This window comes from Leptodactylus fuscus, chromosome 1 (genome assembly GCF_031893055.1).
Source record: "Leptodactylus fuscus isolate aLepFus1 chromosome 1, aLepFus1.hap2, whole genome shotgun sequence".
In the NCBI taxonomy this organism is placed as follows: domain Eukaryota; kingdom Metazoa; phylum Chordata; class Amphibia; order Anura; family Leptodactylidae; genus Leptodactylus; species Leptodactylus fuscus.
This window is the reverse complement of record NC_134265.1, coordinates 127,924,342-127,940,722: the sequence shown is the minus strand read 5'-3', so window position 1 is coordinate 127,940,722 and position 16,381 is coordinate 127,924,342. Positions and strand designations below refer to the sequence as shown.

At 41.1% G+C, this 16,381-nt stretch overlaps 1 protein-coding gene across 3 annotated transcripts in view; it reads left to right on the top strand.

Annotated features, from left to right (window-relative positions):
• PARP2 (poly(ADP-ribose) polymerase 2) overlaps positions 1–16,381 on the top strand; it is a 53,220-nt gene that overhangs the window by 5,046 nt on the left and 31,793 nt on the right. For 2 of the 3 annotated variants that reach the window (XM_075276812.1, XM_075276821.1), the window contains exons 2-6: positions 4,501–4,693; positions 7,738–7,874; positions 10,180–10,386; positions 12,316–12,438; positions 12,527–12,597. In XM_075276812.1, coding sequence (XP_075132913.1) covers positions 4,501–4,693; positions 7,738–7,874; positions 10,180–10,386; positions 12,316–12,438; positions 12,527–12,597 — 731 coding nt within the window. The remainder of the gene's footprint in view (positions 1–4,500; positions 4,694–7,737; positions 7,875–10,179; positions 10,387–12,315; positions 12,439–12,526; positions 12,598–16,381) is intronic. The other variant, XM_075276828.1, reaches the window with a different exon arrangement.

Genomic DNA, 16,381 nt, shown 5'->3' with positions numbered 1-16,381 from the left:
ATGGTGTGATATGTGGAGGGCATGTATCCAGAATTGCGTGGTACATGATAACCTTACATCTCTTAGGCTAAGGCCCCACATTGCAGGAAGTCAAAGCCAAGAATGGCAACAAAAGGAATGGGAAATATTTATGAAGTTCTTATACTTTTACCTTCTTCTCAAGCCACCTCTGAACTTGGCTCAAAAAACCGCATCAAAATCTGCAACAAAAACAGCTTTATTTCTGCAATATGGGACCTCAGTCTTAAGGGGTTTCCTGGAACTTGCATATTGATGACTTATTCTCAGGATAGGTCATCAGTATGTGTTGGGTCAGAGTCTGACACTTCGACTCTCCAAAGGACAACTTCTTGAAGAGGCTGCAGCACTTGAGATATCCTGTTTGTCAGTCACATGGTGCAGCAGCACCTCAGTCCCATTTAAGTATCTATAGCATCCCAGTAATATTTACGGTGCTCTGCTTGGTATTCATTGGATGCCCATAGATCCCTACTAATCTCATATTGATGTGACTCCACTTTCTTTCCCACAAATTGCTGGAACATGACAATTTTTGTGATGGCTCGTGTTGAAAAGGCCTATTTGATATATCGGTTGTACGTGAGCTTGAGGCGCTAACCAAGACCACCTTCCCAAACACGGGACTTCTCAAATGTGAAATGAGTGGCATAGAAATGTTAAGACATAGATATTTGGACAAAAAGTTCCATCTCTATTTTATGACTCTGATGTCAGTCTTAGTTAGAAGAGGGCTTTATAACTTACCCCATTTAGGGTAGTAGCACATGACCATGTTTCACCCATAAAACTCTGTCCATGTGTCAGCCAGATTTACTGGCTTCAACTTCATGCTGTGAGTGGGACTCTTAGGAGTATAGTCATCGATGACACTAGGAGTCCCTGCCCCCTAGTCACATACTGCCCCCTACTGTAACTGGTACAAGGCAGTATGTTGTGAGGCTCAGACTCCTAGTATCATTGTCAATTATACTGCTAAGAGTCCCGCTCCCAGCATGAAGTTCAAGCCGGTAAATCTTTGTGACACACTGTCATGTGCTGCTACCTTTATACCTATGCATTGCCATTTTGGGGCCGATGGGGCTGAGAGCACTTGTGGAAAGCTTACATCTTAGAGGATGCTCTGAAGTGGCAAGATTCATTGTACAATGTCAGGCCCAGATATGAAATGGCTTTGTTTCTGCAGTGTATACACTGGATTTTACAAACTGTTGTGTGACATAGTTTTCTGAGAAATCTGTCACGTGTGAACATACCCCTGGGCTAAGTTCACATACTCTAAAAGCGACTGAAAATCACAGTAATATTGCACGAGAGCACTCTTTCATTTTGGTAAAAGCATACATGGATTTAAACATGTTCGTGTTTCTTTAAAACTTATGAAACGGACTTGTAGTTTTTCCACATTTTTATGACTGACAAAAAGAAGCTTTATAATCTGAACTAGTCCGCAAGGCCTTCAGAAAGCATGTTTCTCAACTCTTAGGTTTTAGCTGCCAATTTGCAAAAACCATGTAAGGCCGGGGCCCAACGGGATGTAAACGCCACGATTTGCCCGTAGCAGAGACGCTGCGGGAAAAATAGCGGCGTTGTACAGTGCAGGCAAAGTGGATGGGCTTCATGCGAATCCCATCCCCAGATTGCGGAAAAGATCATAGCGCGGACACTGCGATTTGCAAAGCCGTTGCGGCTTTGCAAATTGCAGCATGTCAATTATATCTACAGAAACGCCGGAGGCTTTCCCATAGATATAATGTTAAGAGAAAGTCTGCGGAGGAAAACTCTGAACTTAAAAGCGCTGCGGAAAGAACCGCAATGCGTTCACGCAGCGGTTCTTTCCGCAGCGCTTTAGCGCTGCGATTACGGCCTGTGGGGCCTTAGCCTTAATGGACTTTATTTTTGTACTTGACTTAGGCTGAAGGCTCACGTCATGTAAACGCTGCAGCAAATCTGTAGTGTTTTTCAGTCCCTGCAAAGCGGATAGCATGCTAGCGAATACCATTCACACATTGCAGAAAAATACCCGCACCGCAAATGCTTTGATTTCCAAAATTGTTGCGTTTTTGGAAATCGCACCATGTCCATTATACCTATGGAAATGCTGGCGGTTTCCCTATAGGTACAATTGATGCAGAAAGTCCGCAAAGAAAACTCTGTGGACTTTCTGTGAAAATGCTCTGCAGGAAAAACCAGGATGAGTTTCCGCCTCTGTTTTTACCTCAGCGCTTTTTGACTGTGGCCCATTATATAGGGCCTTAAAGGGAACATTTCAGTAACTTTTGGGATAGTAAAGCACTGACAGGACCAGTGGCTTAGTCTCCCAAATATTCCTATCATAACTCTATGCGGCCACAATTAAAAATAATCGTTTTTTGTACTTGTTCATAGATAAGACTCCTCTGACTTATCCCTTTTACTTCCGGGGCTAAAATATTGGTGATCTCTCCTTAGGATACGATATCAGAATCAGCTCAGTAGATGCATGCAGGGTTCTTCTGTCCGCTTGAGAAGTCTGACATCTTCACTTGCGGACAGGAAAGGACGGGCACGGAGTGCAAAAGAACGCACCCGATGCCCATTCAAATAAATGACAAGTGTCACGGACACAGCTAGTGTCCGCTCCTAGTGTCCGTGACAGATTTGGAGCGGACACTACATGTCGGACACCGACGGTAGTGTGAACGCTCCCTTACTTTATGCTCGATCCACTCCTGGCTTTGTCTCAGAAAACAAAACAAAAAAACTGTAAAATCTGCAACAAAAAGGCTGCGTTTCTGCTTTGTGGGGCCTTAAATTGATAGTTTTGTTAAACATGTATGTTAGATTTTCTATGACTATGTGCTGTAAGGGCATCTATCATATCTATTGAGAGCTAAAGCCTCACGTCTTGAAGCGCTGTACACGATCTGATAGATTATGTTCACTCTTTTCCATTTTGGTGCAAGTTAATTTTGTGTTTTACTGTAGCCTAAAGGGTGGAGAAGTATAACTGAAAGCTTTATTCTTTTCTTTGGATCCCTTCCCAGTTTTGACTAGGAAAAAAAAAAATCACTGCATGCAAAACTACATCAAAATGCAAAGTGTGAACACAGCCATACAGGAAATGATTGCCAGCTGGGGAAGAAGGCATCAGAAGGAGCAGAAGGGAGGCTTCGAGAGGAAAATGCACAGCAGCAGGGTGCAAGATATTTTATTGTTATTAGATTACAAAGCGGTTTTGCAAGTGGAATTTGACATTAAACTGGGTTAGCACAATGCAGTTGTATAGCATGTTTCTCATCTCCCTTCCCCCTCCTTTCTCTACCCAGGCTGGTACTGGTATTCGATTCAGAAAAGAAGTCTGGTTTTTTTTTTTTGTAGAAATTTCTGCAACAGAAAATCCATTAATCTGCATGGTGTTTTGGTAGCAGGCATATATACGGTATATTTCTGCAAGGCTCAGTGAGATGAATAGACCTGATTTTACCCCCCTGCCCACCCCTGAACAAAATCTGCAGCGTGTGAAGGCAGCCTTAGGTTTTATTTATGAAGCCTAAACCAGGTGTGGAACATAAAGGGAGAGAACATATAGAGGACAGATGGTAGCTTTTTTTTCTCTGTTGTTTTTCCAATACGCTCCAGGTTTTTGCTTTAGAAATTGTATCATAAAACCAGAGTATGTGTCCTACTCCTAAAGCAGGGTTCACACTAGCGTTGGTGTCCAACAGCTAGTGTCCGATGCTAATGTCCGCGCAAAATCTACCACGGACATTAGCATCGGACACTAGCTGTGTCCGTTTACAATTTGCGTTATTTTAAATGGGACATCATGCAGTGTCCTTTAATGTCCGTGTCTGTCCTTAAGTGTCCGTTTGCAAAGATGTCCGATTTTTCAAGCAGACTGCTAAATCGTACATGTAGGTCTTTGCTGTCCGCTTGAAAAATCGGACATCTTTGCAAACGGACACTTAAGGACAGACACTGACATTAAAGGACACTGCATGATGTCCCATTTAAAATAATGCAAAATGTAACAGACACAGCTAGTGACCGATGCTAAAGATTTTGCGTGGACATTAGCACCGGACACTAGCTGTCGGACACTGATGCTAGTGTGAACGCCCCCTTACCAACAGAATATGTGCAATCGTCAGTTTTGTTGCTGGTTTATAGTGACAGTTCTGTAACATAAATTATAATGCATGTATACTACCGTAAATCCACATTCACATGCAGTGGATAGAATCTTCATCAAAATCCACCATGTGTCCAATTTTGTCATAGATTTGCTGCTTATTTACCATGGAGTAATTTTTCCAAACATAATGCTTCTATTTATTGTTCCTTTAGATCTGGCCTCAGTTTTGGCCAAAAATATGCGAATGCAGAAACTCTTTATGATGTCTAAACACAAAATATAATAAGAATAATAGTGAGTCAGGCAGGTTTCGGAGATCGCTGTCCTCCATAGTTAATGGTGTTTTTTTTCTTTTTCTCCTATAGTATCTCAGAAAAGAAAAGCTGAGGTGGATCTTGAGATCATAGTGAAAACTGAAGATGAAAGCGACACACTTGCAGACTCTGACAAAGATCCCGAATCATCTGAATTGGAGACTCGCTGGGAGTGGCTCAGTGATGGAGATTTGTGGATGGTTTATGCAGATGACCTTAACATCCAGATTAACCAAGCGTTCAGGTGAGACACGAGAAGTGTAAATGGAAAGAGGATATACATTATACAGTTATGAAAGGTTATATATTCCTCTACATTTATTTTAATTTTTTTAATAATTCCCTCAATTCATGAAAAGCTGTGAACTGGTAAGTAATGAAAATAAATATGGCCGTGTACATTACATTCACATCTGCCAAACTTGAAGATTTCCACCCAATCATCCAATGATCACAGCAATATTGCAAATCTCCTCAGATTTTTTTGATTTCAAAATGCCTGCTCCTGTTTTCTCAGGGGAGCTATGCTGTCACCAGAGCAGTCTAGTGGAAGCTTATTCCCCTGTAGACACTGCTGCTCAGGGTTAAAGTGATTCTATCATTAGAATACCTTTTTTGTTTTTTTTAACTAAATACACGTAGGAATAGCCTTAAGAAACGCTATTCTTCACTTACCTTTATTTTTCTGATCCACGGTGTCGTACCATTCCTGAAAAATATCTTCTCTTTTTCCATATGTAAATGAGTTTTCAGACTGCACTGGGGGCGTCCCCTGTACTGTCTGAAAACTCTCCAGCGTTACCTCTGTCTTCTTCTCTGGACTACCTCTTCTCTTGCGTTCCCATTGGGTCTTCATTCAGAAGCGCTGACTGCACATGTCAGTTGCCCATTTCCCTGTAGCCTCTCCTGTTCGGCCACAGGAAAATGGCTGTCTTCACATGTCTGTCAGCCATTTTTCTGTGGACTCTCACATTTGGATCAGAATAATATAGGAAGAGAACAATAGCCTTTCTTAAGGCTATTTCTACATGTAATTAGTTAAAAAAGGGAATTCTAATGATGGACTTCCATAGCTGACACACTTAACCCCTTCCCGACATCTGCCGTACTAGTATGGCGGATGACTGTTGTTTAACTATGGCAGCCACCCGGGAGCCGGGCACCTGCCATAGTCGCCTGGTGTCTGCTGTTTCATACAGCAGATACCATGCGCGAATGTCCACACTCGGTGCCCGCACCGATTGTGGGCATTAACTCTTCTGGCGCCTTGACTGAGGCGTCATTTTCCCGAAGTGCATGGGCGCAGCAATTTTGCCAGTGATCACCGGCACTTAAAGCAAGCTCCAGGGCCGACGTCACGTTGGCATGACAGCCAATATATGGAATATATATATATATATATATATATATATATATATATATATATAGAATATACATATATACCGTATATACTCAAGTATAAGTCGACCTGAATATAAGCCGAGGCCCTTAATTTTACCACAAAAAACTGGGAAAACTTATTGACTCGAGTATAAGCCAAGGGGGGTGGGGGGAAGGAATGCAGCAGCTACTGGAAAATTTCAAAAATTAAAATGGTCGGAGTTTTTAGGTGCAGTAGTTGCTGGGGAAGGGGAGGGGGTGTTTTGGTTGTCTGTCTGCCCCTTCCCTGAGCTTGAGGACTGGGTTTTTTCTTCCCCCACTTGGATTTCAGCCTGGCTGAATATAGGGTATCTGCAGTGCTCCTATTAACCCCTTCCCGACGGAACAGGAGCTCTGCAGATACCCTACATTCAGTAGACCGGGCACTTTCAGACACAGGGATACCTCATGTGTATGTGTTTCATAGTAATTTTCTACTTTTATATGTATTCTATGGAAAGGAGGGATTTAGAACTTTTATGTTTTTGTTAAAAAATTTAAAGCTTCTTTTTTTTTTTTTATTTATTTATTTTATGGGAGATTCTATACATTACTATTGCGGCTGGTCATAGACCCCCCCCCCCTTTCCCTCCCAAAAAAAAAAAAAAAATTGCTTGACTCGAGTATAAGCTGAGGGTGGCTTTTTCAGCAAAAAAAACTGTGCCGAAAAACATCTGCTTATACTCGAGTATATACGGTGTGTGTATATATACATGCACAATAGGTATCCCTGTGTTCAAAAACGCCCGAACTACAAATCTATCTTAACAATCTTAAATCAAAGTATACCCACTGTGATCTCTAATATTTTGGCCCGAAAGATCTTTGGTTAGTCTTGAGGAATCCAAGTGTTTGCTGTGCATTACCCATCTGCAATATCAGTTTATATAAAACCACAGGCATTTAGTATCTGTTGGCTGACAGCTGTATTCTCTAAATTCTCTCATGAACATGTGCTTGTCAAATACCTCTGACACCTACTAGTCAGGTTAAAATCCAACTTGTGTAAAAAAAAAAATAATAAAAAAAAAAAAAATTTGTGATCATCAAAACAAAAATCTAATGTTTATGGCTATGTTTTGTTTTGTTTTTTTGTAATGTACTGTGCCACATTTCTTGATGGGTCCAGGGTGCCCTTACCCAGTCTGGCTCAGTGCCCTAAAGGCATATTTGCGAGGCTGGACATCTATTTGTGATTGTTTCAAGTCCAGGTTCAGCCAGACAATTGATGGCAATCCATAGGTTTTGGTTGCGGCTCAAGTACACGGTGTATGGGCACCCTCCTTGTGGGGAGCGGCCTATATGGCAGACCATTTGGGTTTTTTTCCTTTTTTTTTTTTTTTCTTTTTTTTTAAATTTCAATTGCACACTGTTAAAAATTGCCATTTATTTGTTTCCCCACTGATTTCCACAGTACTGTACAAATATATTCTCATCACTCACAAATGGATTCACAATTTGACATCTTATTTTGCACCACCGGGACCAATTAACATCTCCGTTGTTTATGGTGTGTGTGAGAGAAATCTAGTAACTTGGGAGAAAATATCAACTCTATGAAGCTTCTGCTCTTGGTTAAATTAGAAGGCTTGAGCTCTGTCATGGACACATTTTCCAGGACAACTAGGTTAAAGTAGACTAACATATTCTGTTCAGTTCAGCAGAGCTGCAGTCAATCCAGGAAATGTGGCCATCACACAAGTGTGAATTGGCCACAAAGCTGATATAAAGGGGTCTGCACTAGTAACTGGTTTATTTTAATCCACAGACTTCTGTTTTCCGATTAGCATGTATGCTCTATATAATAGACATTTGGGGTGTTTTATGTAATAAAGTCACAATTCTTAAAATATTTGGTCTCTGTTTCAGCACTGGAAGACAGTCTGTGACCATCTCGCTTGAACCTGGGATTGCCTTGGTAGTGGATCTCAGGAATATGGTTCAGAAGAATAAAAAGAGTGGCTACCCACGACCTATACGGCTTGCAGTGAAGGAGCAGGATCAGTGTGAGTTTATGCTCATTATTATTTAGCAGCATCTTTAGAGCCATAAAAAAACATGGGTTTTAATAAGTGCACGGCTGTGGAGTTGCTATGCAAAACCTCTGACTCCTCAATTTTTATACAGCCTGACTCCTTTGTAAATGGCTGACATTCATGGTCAGTCAAAAGACGTAAAGCTCCTCTAATTCATTAAACATCTAGTGATTGTTCTATGAAAGTAATTATGCAAGTGTGTAATCAGTCATTTTACTTAGAAGTCAGAGTTGATAACTTTTTTTTTTTTTTTTCTCCATTTTACTTAGGGCTGGGCATTTAATCAAAACGTAACCAAAACTGACAGCAATCTAGATATCCAATGTGATTTTGTGCACATTGACTATTTTAGTTCGGTTATTACAATAATCACAAGCTTTCCTGCAGTTTGGTTCTGCCCAAAATTTTTCTCTTGTATAATTAGTGAATGCCCATAGGAGGTGAGCAAAGATAACAAAACAGTGTTACTCACCTGCCCTGGGCTCCAGCGCTGGCATTCGACCTCCTCAGGCCTCTTCCAGCCTCCTGAATGACATTGGGAACTGCTGAGGCCTGTGATTGGTGTTATGATGCAAAGACATAAGTGTTATGATATGACATGACTGTGGTAGGGCCCCCGTGAACCTGCATCATGCAAGAGCCCTGAAGAGGATGAGATCCATGCCAGAGCAAAGGGTAGGTTAGAGACCCTGTTCTTTTTGTTTGCTCACCTCCAGTGGGCTTCTGCTTAATTATACCCTGGGGTCTGAAGAGTCTCTAGAGTACAATAGTAGTTCCAGTTCAAACTTGTCACGAGGTCCGCCCAACACATACTCTCCTCTTGTAGATTACCGTTGTGGGGCACAGGAGGCAACTGTATCAGCAAATGCCAATACATTTGATTTTGAGGTCGGATTGTAAACGGATGGGGTAAATGGGCAATTACTTGCTGTTCGGCCCTGAGCTGTGACCCGTTTTTCCCATATTATAATCTGCCTTTGAGAGGGGTGACTTTTTAAAGCAGCATGACCTAATAATCACCGTTATTCATAATATAGGTAAAATGCCTATAACCGCCCAGCCTTATTCCACCCAAAATTAGTTCCGACTCCACAATCCTGATTGCGTGCAGTTTTCTGTGTAAAATGTGGCTTTATGGGCCTTCTAAATTGATGCATCCTTGCATAGTGCAGATGGATTGGTGTCCTGACTTGTGTAGACATTCAAAGTTTTCTATGTTCATCATTTGAATATATTATCATAAGCCCTGAATGTACAGCCGTGGCCAAAAATTTTGAGATCTTTCTGCTTGTGTTTTTAGATCTTTATTTCTATGGTATACTGAAATACAATTATGAGCATTTCATATGTTTTTACACTTTTTTTTTTTTTTTTTTTTTTGTGACAATACATCAGGTTTATGCAAAGATACAATTTTTACAGTGCTGACTCTCATTTTTCAAGACTTCTACAATTCACCCTGGCATGCTGGAATATCAGCTGCTTGGGCAAATTATGAATGATGGCAACTCATTCTTGTTTAACTCCCCCCCCCCCCCCCCCCTACCTGCTCTGTGAGGATTGACCATAGGTTCTCCATGGATCCTGGGGAGATTCCTAACTATGGTCCCAAAATTTCAATGTTTTGTTCACTGAGCCACTTGATTATCATGTTTGCCTTGTGATACAGTGTCCCATCATGCTGGAAAATGCATTGTTCATCACCAAATAGTTCCTGGATGGTTGGGAGAAGTAGAATGTTTAGATACGACTCAATTTCTCCCAACAATCCAGGTGCAATAAAATGATGAGCAATGCTTTTTTTCAACATGGTGTCTTAGAGAACTAAACATTGCAATTATGGGTTAAACGTCTGGGGGGGGGGGAGAAGGGTCAACACTGTAAATCCTGAATCTTTGCATAAACTTGATATTTGTCAGTAAAAGTGTAAAAACTTCTAAAAAGCTTATAATTATACTTCAGTATACCATGGAAACATCTCCCTAAAAGATGTAAAAATACAGACGTAGAAAACTTTGTGAAAACCAAAGTTCAAATGCGTCTCAATGCTTTTGGCCATGATTGTAACGTTTTTGGGGCAGATAGCATCCATTTTTTTTTACTGATCCAGAATGTAGCTGAGATTGAATTGTAGAAATAGAATTTACTGCATAAAAGATTGTTGATGTACGCTTCAAATAGTTTGGTATAGCACAGGATCTACAGCTAATGGATTTACAGGTTACAAAATGCAAGGTTATTTATTTAATTTCTATCAATTGCCGTATTTTCACAGTTTTTGTGTGGCAGTGGTTGTCAGATGACGATTCCTGGATCTCCTATGATGCTAAAACATCCATCTTTCTGGAGACGGCACTGCACACAGACAGCAAGATTGTGTCTCTCTCTCTTGGTGGCAAGCCTTATACAATTGATCTTGGAGCCATGGTGCAAAAAAATTCTCATACGCAATATGAAAGACAGATTCAGCGCTGCTTATCGGGTATGTCAAGTTTAGAAATCCGCATCACTGAGGAGGTCTTTATGATCTCTGCGTTGTCATTTATGGTGAGGCGCATGTCATCGTAAGTTGAGTGCATCTTTCAGTGGGGCTGTGCACCTGCCCTGAAATCTATGGTAGCTCATAGTTAGCACAAATTTTAAGCATCGTTCACATGAGTAAACTGTTGTGAATGTTCATAAATCTAACTGGCAGTGGCCCTACCCAGGCATGCCCACTATTAAGCAAATGACAAGGGCAAGGAAACAAAAAAGTTGCAATGCGTTTGTTATAACCTTTAACATTGGTCTGCCAGCACTTGTCAGGTGAGTTTTGCTGCCCTATTGGAGAGCCTGCATTAATTGATAGAGGAGGAGAAGAGTTCTGTGATGAATAGGTTTATGTTATTTGTATCAGGATTGCTGGCGTGTAAAAAGCAGAATAAATCCTAACAGGGCTGCTAGGAGAGAGAGGGTCGTCTTTTCCCAATTAGCTCTCAGTGGTTGTCCCTGTATCATTGTGTGTACAGAGTAAGATGACTGCTTGAGCTCAGCATCTCTCCCTCTTTTATATTCTGCTATCTGCTGATGCAGCTAAAATAACCTGACCAGATCACATTAATGAGATTAGATCTGTATGTAAAAAGAAATCTTAGGCTTCATGCACATGACCGTGTTCTGTGGTTGAATGGTATGGACAGCACATGGGTGGTGTGCCTGTGCCCCATTATTTTATGACCCTGTGATAACTTTCAGAAACATGACTAGCACCCAGACCATGCACATCATTGTGTGCATGAGCCATTAATATGAATCCTGGCACACTTTCTAATACTGTTATCATGGCAGACCAGTGCTATTGCTTCCTGAGAAATAATGTAATATTGAAGTTTGTACATTTAGCAGAGCAAAATATTCCGTATTCGTGGTATCAGGTGCAATTGGGTTCTGTCTACATCAGCATTTATAATGGAGGACACTACTACATCCTTCACATGACAGAGTTCACCGATAAGCATTAGGCAATTGAGTTCTGCTGAGGTGCCTGGTACTGAACACCGTGCCATTTGTTGCTGGGGAAAAAAACAAAACTATTTTATATTCCCAGCAGAGTTATTGAGATTTTCATCAGTCATTCCCCCAATACAGGATATAATGCAGCATGTTAATTTTACCTTGTCACTTTCAAAACTTGCCCAAAAAGTGGGCAAAAAATTTAACCAATTTTGCTGTTTTTTTTTTTGTTTTTTTTTTTGCTGCGCTCTCACTTAGTTTCTTTTTGCACAACATTTTTTTAGTGTGGCCTTAAGCTTAAGGGGTTTTCCAGGACTTAAATATTGATGACCTGTCCTTGATGGGGCCTAACGCCAAGGACCTCCACAGATCATCTGTTTGAAGAAGCCACAAAATTTTGGGGATCTGTGTTCATAAAAAAAAAAAAAAAAAGAAAAGCATTGTACATCGCGTAGGGGCCATGTTTGGTATATCAGCACTGCCCCATTGTCTTGAATAGGGCTAAGCTGCAAACAGGCAATGTAACAATTGCATGTCACTGGTCTGTGAAGTGAAATCATAGGTCCTCAGTATGTGTGTCATGGAAAACCCCTTTAAATATGACCATCTGTATTCTGAGCATGGTCTTCAATGCAATTGTAATATGGGTCTTGGCTGATGACTGTCAGATGTCCCAAATGTAAAGCACCATGGAATTAATGGTGCTATATGAATAAATAATAATAATTATAATGACTGTCAACAGAATTGTTTTTGCTGAGATTGGTATTCATATTTGTCTCTCAACTTCCCTCCAAACTTATAACAATACTAAAAAATTACTGATTTTACGCATAACTATGAGATGGTGCAGGGAAGGATGGGCGTGACAACATCTCATTACACATACTACTTTTGTATTAAGTGACCATTTTTGTAGTTGCTTTAGATGCCACAGTTGATGATGACGATGACAGTCTTAGTAATGGGCCATCATCTGCAAAACGATACCGCGGAAACAGGAGCATTGACAGTGGCGACAGTGAATCAGAGGAAAGCAAAGGTGATCCCTTCACTAGATGTCTTATGGTTTTATATACACTGTAGAGGCTATTTTAACTGATTTTTTTTTTTTTTTGCTGAAACTGCAGAACACATAAGAACAATTGTGTTGAAGGGTAAGGCTCCTGTGGATCCAGAATGCTCCAGCAAGCTTGGAAAGGTCAGTTTTATGATGTCTTTAAATTTGTAAGCTTCTGAAGCTAACCTGAGGTGACAAGTTGATGTACTTAATTTCTTGCCATGTACCTATTTATGATCTTACCTCTGTAGTCTCTCCTCTTCTGATTCTCCTGTGTTCTGTTTCAGCTGTCATGTTAAAGATTTATGAGGAATGTCCAGTAATATTATATATAATGACATCTCGCACTAGGAGCCCGTCTGTAGAAAGGGAGTGATGGGAGGGGTCTTTTGTTGTTTGAATTCCACTTTCATTAATTTTTACATATTTTAATAAGGCATAGTACAATGTTTTCTATATTCACGTAAATTTATGAAAAGTAGCTTTATATTTGGAAGAATGCTTTAACTCCCTTCAACTATAATGGTACTGTATAGTGCACACATATGGTCCCAGCCTTATTTGGGAATTTGGTGTCAGTAAAGCAGTTTCCCAGCTCAGTGGAGAAAAGTGGTTACAAATAGAGATGAACGAACAGTGAAATATTCGAGATTCGTTTCGAGTAGAGCCTCAATATTTGACTACTCGATCGAATCCCATTATAGTTTATGGTAAAAAATGCTTGTTTCAGGGGAAACCACTATTCGACTAAAGGAGAGTCACCAAGTCCACGAATAGCAGGAGGAGAGTGCTTAGGAGGAGCGCTGTCCCCATTATAGTCTATGGGGACCATACGCTTTAACTGCACAACGCTTGCAGTTGCGTTGATAAAAAGTAAGCTCCCTCTTAACAGCAAGCTGCCAGCTCTCCCGACTAGCAACGACGAGCCTGCTGCAGAACCAGCGTTGATTTGCCGCAGGCTCGTCCTTGCTAGTCAGGAGAAATGGCTGCTTGCTGTTACAAGCGATCTTACTTTTTCTCATAGGAATGAATAGACTAGCATTGATAGCCCAGTGTACAGCATTCGGTCAATCAACGCTGGTTCTGTCGGAGGCTCGTCTGTGAGGAGGCGGAGTCTAAGATCGGACCACAGCAGTCTCCATTGTGGTCCGATTTTAGACTCCGCCTCCTCAGACGAGCCTCCGGCAGAACCAGAATTGATTGGCCGAATGCTGTACACTGGGCAATCAATGCTGGTCTATTCATTCCTATGAGAAAAAGTAAGCTCGCTTGTAACAGCAAGCTGCCAGCTCTCCTGACTAGCAAGGACGAGCCTGCTGCAGAGCCAGCGTTGATTGGCCGAATGCTATACACTGTATAGCATTCGGCCAATCAACGCTGGCTCTGAATCGAATATTTACTGCGAATAGCTAGTAGTATTCGATCGAGTACGAATATTTTGAATACCGTAGTATTCGATCGAATACCTACTCGCTCTTCTCTAGTTACAAAGCGTCTTTTGGAAGACCTGTCCTGTATTGTACAGAAGATTCATTTAAATGCACACCATACAATACTTTAAAGGGGCTGTATCATTTGGAAATCATGTTTTTAGATAGTGATATGCCTGAATAGCCTTTAAAAAGGCTATTCAGATGCTGCTAGCAGATTTTAAACCCCCCTCCCCCGTTTTTTTTTTTTTTTATATAGGTAAAACTGATATGCAAATGAACCTCTCCGTGCACCCTGGGCGTTCCCTAAGCCATCATGCACCCCCCCTGTGTCATACCTTTATAAAGCCCCTTCTTTTGCTTGTGTTCCAAGATGCCGCCCTCCTCCGTGGGTGTAACCACCAACATTCTCTGTAGTCTCGATCCCTGTGCTTTGAAATCTCAGGCATGCGCAGTAACGCTCCCTTCTGAGCGCTACTGCACATGCCCGAGCGCCATTTTCTTTTGCACTTTCTTCCATTGTCCACAAGCATAAGTGTCAAATGTTTTAAAAAACAGTCAGCGTTGCTTCATTGTGTCATCTGTTTCTTCGGATCCACAGAAGACAAAAACCCTATGGACAGCTAGGTAACTGTTCTGCAAATGCGGAAGTCACACAGATTGTTTTCTACATCCCATAGTCTTCTATTGTCTAGTCCATGCCACAAACATTGAGCAGAATAGGACATCATCTGTGTTTTGTGGTACAGACTTGCTAGAAAACAGTGCATGGGCCCATAGAAATGAATGAGTCAGTGTTCTATCAAAGAGAAAACAGAATAGCACATTGAAATGGCACACAGTCGTATGCATGAGGCCTATAGGTCATTTTATTAGCAGCAGTAGGGGGAGCAGCAAAATATCCTAATAAGTCAAAGTCTTTTAAGTTTTACTAAGTGGGCGCTGCTTTGGGGCTACGTGGTTAGGCTGTTTTCTCACTAAACATTACTTCACTTGAGAAGGTTGAGAGATATTGCCCTAGGATATTCAGCCTAGGAACAAGTAGAATGGATACCCTGGCACTTTAAACACCTAGACAGAGTTGTTGTAAGCAAATGTAATGATGTACGTAAGTGATTACAATATTCAAGCAAAAAATAAGTTTATTGGGGAAAACTGTACAACTAAAATGACCCTTTAGTACCTTGTTGTGCTGCCTCTAACCTGGTCACAAGATGAGATGGTTAGAAATGGAGGTATGCAGGTTCCCATTACAGGTCCACATTTGCTCACAGATGTTTCTGCTGGGCCTCTAGATCCTGCACACTCATAGGTTGCCCAACCCTGGTGTCCCCGCTGGTCCCATAATTGCTCGATTAGTGATAGATGTGGTGGCTGATGAGCCTAAGGAAGTGTTACAATCTGGCAGAGAAATTCCTGTGAAGCCTTTGCTGTGTGTGGGGGAGCATTTACCTAATGAAAAATGGCAATTTGAGGCCTTTCCATGACAGGTAACACATGTGGCTGCAAGATTTCCTGCACGTATCTCTGAGCTGTAAGTGTCCCTTCAACTACTGTCCTATTCAATAGCTCCCCAGATCATCACACCAGTAATTGGCTCAGTGTGTCGCTTCAATGTAAACCTGACCATTGACTAGTCCCAAACAGAACCTGCATTTTTTCACTAGAAGAGTCATTTGCGTGAGCTAGTGATCGACCCAAAAATAGCCTCCTTGTGTTAGTAGCCTTTTTGTGTTGGCAACACCCACTGGAACATATTTTGGAGAGATATTTATCTATCTAGCTATACACACACACCCCTATACATATAAAATTGCAAAAGTTTTTGCTCCTTCCACACTTATTTTTTTTGTCAGGAAGTGGATTTGTTACCAATGTAATCCAGAAATTTAGCAGAGTAGTACAGACAATAAGTAATCCTTAACTGCGGAATGTATGGAAAAGTAAAAGTACTTCTAGTATAATTTAGCAGGCAGCACTATACTGCGGATCCAAGACCACCCTCATCTGGAAATTACATCAACCTCTGACATCCATTTACCCTTCTGTTTATTTTATTTTTTTTAATTTAATAAACAACCCTGTTAGTGGGGTGTTCACACATAGGAATTGGATGCTGATGAGAAAGCAGAGATCGCAGTAAGACAGTGAAAAAATAAGCTTCCTGCTCGGTCTTTCCACGGCTGATTTAGTTGCAAAGTTCATGGCACAAAACTCCCTGCTGATCAGGCCCATCCATCTGTGCCTAGTCAGCATCAGAAAGCCACGAGGAAATGCCAAGGTTCTCTGCATCGTTTTCTGCAGTCTGAACAGGGCTTTAGAAATCTTGTACTTGCAACTTAGCTGATAGGATTGTGATCAGTTTTGCTCTTACAGTATATGCATACTATAATTGAATGCAATAGAGAATTTGACCAGGCAGAGGATACTTTTATAACATCTTATTGACAAGTGCCTTTTCTAACAGGTAGGAGTGATCCAAGCCAGAGAAACCC